This window comes from Telmatherina bonti (assembly GCF_933228915.1).
Source record: "Telmatherina bonti genome assembly, chromosome: 20".
NCBI classification, from domain to species: domain Eukaryota; kingdom Metazoa; phylum Chordata; class Actinopteri; order Atheriniformes; family Telmatherinidae; genus Telmatherina; species Telmatherina bonti.
In genome coordinates this window covers 21,068,489-21,076,278 of record NC_136618.1, presented here as the reverse complement: position 1 = coordinate 21,076,278, position 7,790 = coordinate 21,068,489, and the positions used below count along the sequence as shown (strand labels likewise).

General features: G+C 42.8%; 1 protein-coding gene across 1 annotated transcript in view; it reads left to right on the top strand.

Moving 5' to 3' along the window:
- The window catches only part of LOC306771120 (uncharacterized protein), an 8,694-nt gene extending 925 nt beyond the window's left edge, over window positions 1-7,769 (top strand). The window contains exons 2-17 of the mRNA XM_079260190.1: window positions 404-510; window positions 608-744; window positions 823-983; window positions 1,083-1,241; window positions 1,327-1,777; window positions 2,721-2,819; window positions 3,501-3,591; window positions 4,512-4,735; window positions 4,843-5,085; window positions 5,214-5,312; window positions 5,408-5,601; window positions 5,690-5,864; window positions 5,963-6,119; window positions 6,210-6,363; window positions 6,552-6,663; window positions 6,752-7,769. Coding sequence (XP_079116316.1) covers window positions 404-510; window positions 608-744; window positions 823-983; window positions 1,083-1,241; window positions 1,327-1,777; window positions 2,721-2,819; window positions 3,501-3,591; window positions 4,512-4,735; window positions 4,843-5,085; window positions 5,214-5,312; window positions 5,408-5,601; window positions 5,690-5,864; window positions 5,963-6,119; window positions 6,210-6,363; window positions 6,552-6,663; window positions 6,752-6,927 — 2,739 coding nt within the window. The 3' untranslated portion in view covers window positions 6,928-7,769. The remainder of the gene's footprint in view (window positions 1-403; window positions 511-607; window positions 745-822; window positions 984-1,082; window positions 1,242-1,326; window positions 1,778-2,720; window positions 2,820-3,500; window positions 3,592-4,511; window positions 4,736-4,842; window positions 5,086-5,213; window positions 5,313-5,407; window positions 5,602-5,689; window positions 5,865-5,962; window positions 6,120-6,209; window positions 6,364-6,551; window positions 6,664-6,751) is intronic.
- Window positions 7,770-7,790: the final 21 nt, after the last annotated feature.

Genomic DNA, 7,790 nt, shown 5'->3' with positions numbered 1-7,790 from the left:
TTTTCTGTTTTGTCTGTTGTTACTCACCAAGAAACTACTGTTCCTTGCCATGCCATTCATGCTCATGACAACACATGTTACACATGTTTGTGTGTTTTTATGAGCCATAACTTTAATGTTTAAAACCAGAAGTCTGTCTGCACTTTAAGCCCATATCATCTTTAATTTGTAAAAAAAAAAATAAAAATGTATATACTATTTAAATACACCTGAGGATGTTCTTACAGTGATACAATATAGGAAGGAAAAAGGTCAAACTGGAAGTAACCTGGTCTACATTGTTGAGGCAGTTTGAAGTAATTATTAGCCATACAACATGAACCCAAAATCAAACTTGTTTATATTTGTCTTTGATTTATTTCGACAACTGTTATGTGACCAGTCTTTTGATATTGCTATGCAGACTATCGGGGAGTTATTCCTCACCCTTCGTGAGATGGGTTTTACAGAAGAACAGATCCAGGCGGCTGTGCAGGCAGGGCATTTTTCAGTGACAGAGGCAGCTGAGTGGTGAGCTTTCCCACACCTCTTCTTAATGCAGTCATTACATGCTATTATAACATATAACTCTGTTAATCACTTGTGTTCCTCTCTTAAATGTCGACAGGCTCTTACAGGGTCAGTACCCACGACACACGTTGCTTAAACAGTCATCTGAGTCAGCTGAGACGCCTTTTTCTGCTTTCAATCCTCCTAAAGAAGCTGCAAGCACTTCTGCTTCACACACATCCCCTGACAGTCAAGGTAATACACATTCATGTACATTAAATAGTGAATAGTTTTAAAGTGCAAAATAACGTCTTTATTTCCTGTCTATAACAGCATACCCCTCTTTGGTTTTGAGGCCGTCACAATCATGCAACCAGTCCCCTGATCCACCTCCAGTCGAGTCACGAATCAAACAAGACAAGAGTGACTTTGAAGAGAAAGAAAGACAACGTGTAGCTCAGGAAGCCAGAGCAGAGAAAAGACAAAAGAAACAGGTCAGCAGGGTCATTCAAAGAGAAAGAACATTTAATGTTTTGTGTCTGATCTGTTATTTTTAAAAAGAACATTTTCTCTTGTGCATTTTATACTACAAGGAGCGTGATATGGTCTTAAAGCGAATTGCAGAAGACCGGAGGAGTTTACAAGAGAAATTCCAGACGAGTGCCGGTACAGACGCATCTCCTCCCTCTGGTCAAGGGCAGAAACTTGGTGGAAAGATTCAGACAAATGTAGATAACAACTGCACCCTCATGGTGAGGTTATGAAAGACCTTCATTTGATCGGATAGAAATAAACCGTTTGCAGTCGTGTAAACTTGAGATTTCTTTGTTGCTGCAGATTCGCCTGCCATCTGGTGAGTCCATGCGTGAGCGCTTCTCAGCTGATGCCCCACTACGCAGCGTTGTGGAGCACATCACTGGACGTCACCCCTCCCTGCCGTCCTTTTCTCTCCTTCAGGGTTTCCCACGGAAACGCTTTGGGGAGGCCGAGCTAGCGTGTTCGCTGCGCTCTCTGGGCCTCACGCCTAACGCTGCACTTTGTATTCAAACAACTCCCCCAGAGACACCTCAGGATCCACCAAGTCAAGAAGATCCCCCTTCAGCAGTCCAGAATGAGCCATCCCCATGCGTTTTGCCTCCTCAGCCACGTATACCTATCCAAGAGGGTGCAGAAGGGCCGGACCCTGTGGTACCACCGCTATTACCTAACAATCTGTGGGAGGAAGCAGTGAACTATGCTGGGATACCTGGAGCTAGTCCTGCACTGTCTGGACCTTCTCATTTCTGGGGTAAATACACACGAGCAATTATTTCTGCTGTAGAATATTTTGTGTTTGAATTCCCCCCTATCAGGTACATTAACTTGAGCTTTTAGCTATAACACACAAATCCTGCTTCATACTATATTCAAACATCTGCATAAATTTAAGCTGGTCAGACAGTGGTTGATCCAACAGGTAAGACAATGACCTGGCCTAATCAGATATACTTTGACATATAGTGTTAATAATCTTGCATATTTCTAATAATTTATGAAGGGTGATGTTTTTCTGGTTATTTGCCACAATGAGAAACTTTGAACGTTAAAGTGTGCTTACCTTAAATACTGTTTGCTAGGAGAGCAAAGCGATCAGACATGTGAATTAGAACAACAGCAGATCCAAAGGCGGACTTCACGCTGTAGGAAGTCACCATGTTCGTTTCACTACCCATTTTAACAGAACTGAGCATCTGCAGTGGCTGCACAATAGATGCAGCCCTGAAGCAGGTGGTGTTTTTGTGAAGTGGTAAGGAGTTGAATAAGCATCTGAAAAGTAAAATACACAACTGGAAACTTTGCCGGGCATATTGTCCTCATGAGCAACTAAACACACCTTTTTTAGCTTTTGAAGCTCATACGTGCCACCTGCCAACCATCATGCCAAGTCAACCTTACTGCTTTACTCTGTTTCAACACAAGCTGTGGACTTTGAGGTTGGATTTTTCTTGCAGATAAAGATCATTGCACAGCAACAGCTCATTTTACATTTTTTGTGCACTTGCTTATATCTTAGTCTTCATCTTAAAAGACAAAGAATCTCTCATTGTTCTCTTTCTTTGCAAAGTCATTTGAACTTATCACAACTCTAATAATCTTCCTCTAGGTTTGCATTTTCTAGGTTCAGTTGTTTAAACAAATGTGTAAATTAAGTTGTTGCAGAGGCACTGGATGACATTCCTGGTTTTTGACAGGGCGAGGCCAGAGGCTGGTTTCTGGCAGTGCTGAGGATCCTGGTGCAGAGGGCGGTGAGGAACAAGAAGGAGAGGAAGAACTACCACACATGCTTAACGGTACTGCTCAGTATGTCTGGGACGGCTGCAGAAACTTCATTTCTCCTTTGACCTACATTTCCCCCCACCCCTTGCCTCCACTTTTATGATTTCCATGTGTCTTCATATTTCATGTAGAAAACCTTACTGTACACTGACAGTGTTTGCCACTGGACCAGTATTCCCTCTGTTTTATAGTCTGAGTTGCATAACTGTTCTCGGATAGAGAACATCAGACCAACTGCCCCAGAAATGTGTTTCATATTTAGGAGAGATTAGGATTAGGAAACATGTGGGTGAATGAAACCTTCTCTCGAACATACAGTACACTGGGTCAGCCCCACCACAGTGAACTGAGTACCCTGACTGCATACAGACGGCCAGCCAATCATTAGAAGTATTTCAGAGCATGTGGGTTTTTGTTTTTTTTTACGGTATCCTAAATGTGTGTCGGCTCAGAGAGCGAAAAGGGCTCTCACAGTTGTGGCTAGGTGAAGAAGAATCAAAGATCTACAGTTAAAAAATGTTAATTAGAGGTGGCTTTTCATTTCTACTGTAATTCCAGTGAAAATGTTTGGGTTTTTTTTGTTTTGTTTTTTTAAAAAAACAAATAGTTCTACTAGTGTTGCTTGTGTGAGTTTCAGCTCTGTAGCTTGGAGATATCTGTGTAGATCATGGCAATGACTTGTGAAATGTTCACAGGCATACCCAGGCTGCCTTTCTTTCCGGAGAACAGGATTCGAGGAGCGTTTGAACCCCGACACCACTGGCCAGATCAGGGCAATCGACTCAGGTATGGAAGAGCTCCATTTGTTTAAACAGTGATTTACAAGATGCTGTATGCTTACAGTGCAAATGAAATCTATAGTTGTAGTTGATGAATATCACTGATTTTACAGTTCTGAATAATGTTTAAAATGTCATAGCTCCTGTCTAAAGAATAACTCCATCAGTCTAGCAGCATTTGATTGAGATATCTTTTGATAAGCAATGACTTTTAAAGCACTGACATATTAAATGAATGACTGTTCTGAGCGCTGTGGTTCAACTGGTACAGTGGTCATCTTCTGACCAGACAGCGAGTTTGATACCCGCTGCATCCACTGTTTGTGTTCTTTGCCATGGCAATGATCCCCACAGTGTCCAGAATATGTCAGTGTGTGTGAATATAGTGAAAAAGTGCTGAATTCTATATGTAGAGTACATACATAGAGTATGTGCTCTGTGTGTGGATGAGAAATACATGCTCTCAAGGCAACAGTACTCCTCTACAGGAGAAGTCTGGGGTCTTCACCCTACCTCCAAACTCCCCAGATGTCAATCTGATGGGATTTATTGGCAAATGTCGGAGACAAGCCAAACCCCTATAGACACCTCCCACAATGTCCGGGTACTAAACAGCCATTGGATGTTTTGTGTCACCAGCAAAGAACTGACCTTCTTGGTCACTTTGTTCAGATTCTTAAAGTCTCTGACTCTGATGCTGCTGCCCCGACTGATGCTGCAAAGGAAAGTTCACTTTCTACAATAGACTGACAAATTAAGCAACATTTCAGTGCAAACATTGAAGGATCTCAGTTTCCTTAAGAATTAAAGTCTGTCCTTTTTGTAGATGGTCTCTGCGTTGTGTTTCCAGTCTAATCTTTTGTCTAATATACATTAAAAAAAAAGATGTGTGTGTGTATGTAAGACAGTTGTATCTTTGTGTATTAGAGAGGCCCCAGAGGAGGAAGCTGCATCTCCTGAGGAGTCAGGAGGTCCTGGGGCACCAGTCGCTGCAGGACTGGCAGCAGTGGAGCGTCTTCAAAGGGCTGCACTGCAAGAAGACCACAGTGCCTCCCAGGGACAACCATCACCACCTAAAAGACCCTTCAGAACACCGAATGTGCCATCCTTGTGTGCCTTGGCTGCCCGTGCAACTGTCCAACTCATGACGGGTGAGAAACCTGCAGAGGAGAATACTGTAGAACTTCCCAGTAAATGTGTCGTGAACAGATTTTCTTTACTTGTAGTGATTCTTATCCCTGTGTCTGAACTCTCCCAGCTCCCAGTATGCAGTACAGCAGCAGTCTAGCATGCCTGACCCCAGAGCTGGCAGAGCTTCTGCTCAACCACATGTCCAGAGAGAGGCTGCTACGTCCACGCACCCTTGAGCTCTTTTTTGGCTGCCCATTGCAGAAGTTTGTCCTAAACTGCTATCCTTACTCCACCAATGAGCTCCTGCGACAGTTACGGGCCTTCACAGCTCTGAAGCATCTAAGTTTAGTCAACTCACCTCTCATAACAGGTAAAGCGTGTGTATCAGCTTCTTTTGTTGACTAAATTGTTCTTAAATGTTTAATTAGTTGCTCCTGTTTAATTTTTTGATTTATTTATTTATTTATGTATTTATTTATTTTTTATTTTTTTTGCCAGACTCCGGCCTGTCAATCCTCTCCAACTTGGTTAAACTCCAGTATCTTAACTTGGCTTCCTGTAGTAAACTGACGGACTCCTGTTTGCAGTATATCACAGGTTAGGTTTTTGACACATTCTCAATCTTTTGCTGTTTTCTGTACATATTTAACAAGCAATTAACCTACGTATTTCATTCTTTTGCCATCCTCAAGGTTTGAAGAGTCTGTGTTTCCTGTCCCTGGATCAGACCAAAGTGACAGATGCTGGGATGGTGCCATATCTTCAGTCAGCTCCATCCTGCCTCTCTCAGCTCAGTCTAAACCAGACAGGAGTGACTGAGGCCACACTTGTTGTCCTCTCTGCCTGTGTTCTACAGCTGCGATTTCTCAGCATCAAACACACCAAGGTTTGCTCGCCTTGCACAGCTTTTGGCTCAAGTTGGGTCACGAGCAGGTTGCATGTACTTTAGTCATTTTATTGTCTTTGTGTGTTAGGTTCAGGATGTGACTGCCCTGGCAGAGATGTCTAGTCTGCAGACACTCAGTGTGGATGGAACAGGTGTGACAGAGGCATCTCTGCAGAACCTTGCTACCCACCCTGCTCTGTCTTCCCTCAGTTTAGGAGGAATCCCCGTACAAGATGGCAGTCACGCCCTCCAGATTATCTCAGGTTTGTAAATAAAAAGTCAAGAATTTATCAGGCAAGTGGAGGGAAAGAAGATATTTAAAAAACTGTGCTAATCTGTAAAGCGCCTGTTCTCTTTTTAGGTCTAAAGTTGACTCATCTCACCCTTCCCGGACGCCACACTGTGACAGACAGCGGCCTCTCATATCTCTGCAAGCTGTCTCTGCTGTCCGAGCTGGACTTGACAGACTATACCCAAGTCACCGACAAGGGAGTCGGCCAGCTCTCCACCATGACCAGGTCGTTGCCAAACTCCCCGAAGTCAGACCAACTGCTCTTTCTGATTAAGACAAAGATACTGACAGGAGTTTTGCGTATACCCTTGTGCAGGTTGAAAAAGCTGTCGCTTAGCAACACTCAGGTGACAGATGCAGGGCTTGCCTCTCTGCGTGGTCTGCAGGAACTACAAGAGCTTTGTTTGGATCGAACAGCAATCACCAGCCGAGGAGTTGCCAATCTAATCACCTGCCTGCCGCATCTTCAGGTAATCTCACTTTATATATTTGCTCATCTGCTGCTTGCTCGGAGCAAAACTTCCTTATTGTAATATTAAAAAGCTACACATCTGAAGTTTAATATGGAATTTTCCCATTGCTGTGTATTAACCTGTTGTTTGACTGGTAAACAGTAAACAACAGGGATTTGGATGCATTATCATGTTCTGTGTTCTAGGTGTTGGGGCTAGCCAGCACACAGGTGGGCGATACGGTAGTGAGGCGGGGGCTGATCCACTGTCCTCAGCTTCTAAAACTTAATCTCAGTCGCACCCGGATCACAGACCATGGTACAGTTATAGTTTGTAAAGTCTTCATTTTATTGATTCGGCCATAGAAACTTAAATTTTTTTAAGCATTTTCTTACTTTCTCCTCAGGTCTGAAGTACCTGAAGCATATGCATCTTGCTCAGGTGAACCTGGATGGCACTGGTGTGAGTCTAATAGGTATCGCTAGCCTCCTGTCTTCGACCAACATTAGCAGCATTCGGGCCAGTAATACTCGTACCATTCCATCAGATGAAGTCTCAGATGAGGAATGGGAAGCTCAGTGAACTTTAGTACCTTTGTTTGGTTAGGATATACTAATGAGCACGGTTTTGACTACTTCTGACCCGCTATCGTCCATGAAATATGCTGCTACCTGGACAACCCAGAAACAGTAACACTCCTACTTGCACTGTTTTAATTGCAGCTACTAATCTGACAATCACGCATGTTAAGTTGAACGTTAAATGGGAACCTCATGTTAAACAACTATTCCCTCCAAAAAGTTTACAAGGAGCTTGCAGAATTTTAGTATTTTCCTGTATGCACTGCAGTGAATTGTCCATGGAGCACTGACAGACTTCACAGCTTTCCCGCTTTATGTGCAGGCTTACAGGTTTGAAGACCTGACATTTTAGCTTTTAGGTTGATGTACCACAAAGCATGTATTTGCAGACTAAGTACTAACAGACATTGCTAGAAACTGAATAGAAACTTAGTTTATCAAAAGAGGATTATTTGAGGAATGTGAAGGCAAAATCTTACAAGAACAACCTCCCCTTTATCTTTTAGTTTTTGCTTTTTATAAACAGAATGTTATGTGGTAAATCTTATGGGAAACACTGCAGGTCCACTCAATGTCAAACGAGAGTCTGATTTATACTTTGAAGCCTGCTTACATGGTCAGTTCATCTAAAGTTAATATTTCTTTCAATTGCATCCTGGTGATGCACTGCCCTGTTGTTTTAAAAGTGATATCTTAGGCTGCAAAGTCAAGAAATTCTGGTAGTTTGGACAGGTTAGCCATTTGTAGGCAAATTATAAAGCGGTGGTTATGTATTAAGGGACCTATGCAGCCATGAGGCTCAGGAGACAGAACCCAAAGAAACTTAAATGATTTAGTTTTTCATCCTTGTTTACAGACTTGTTA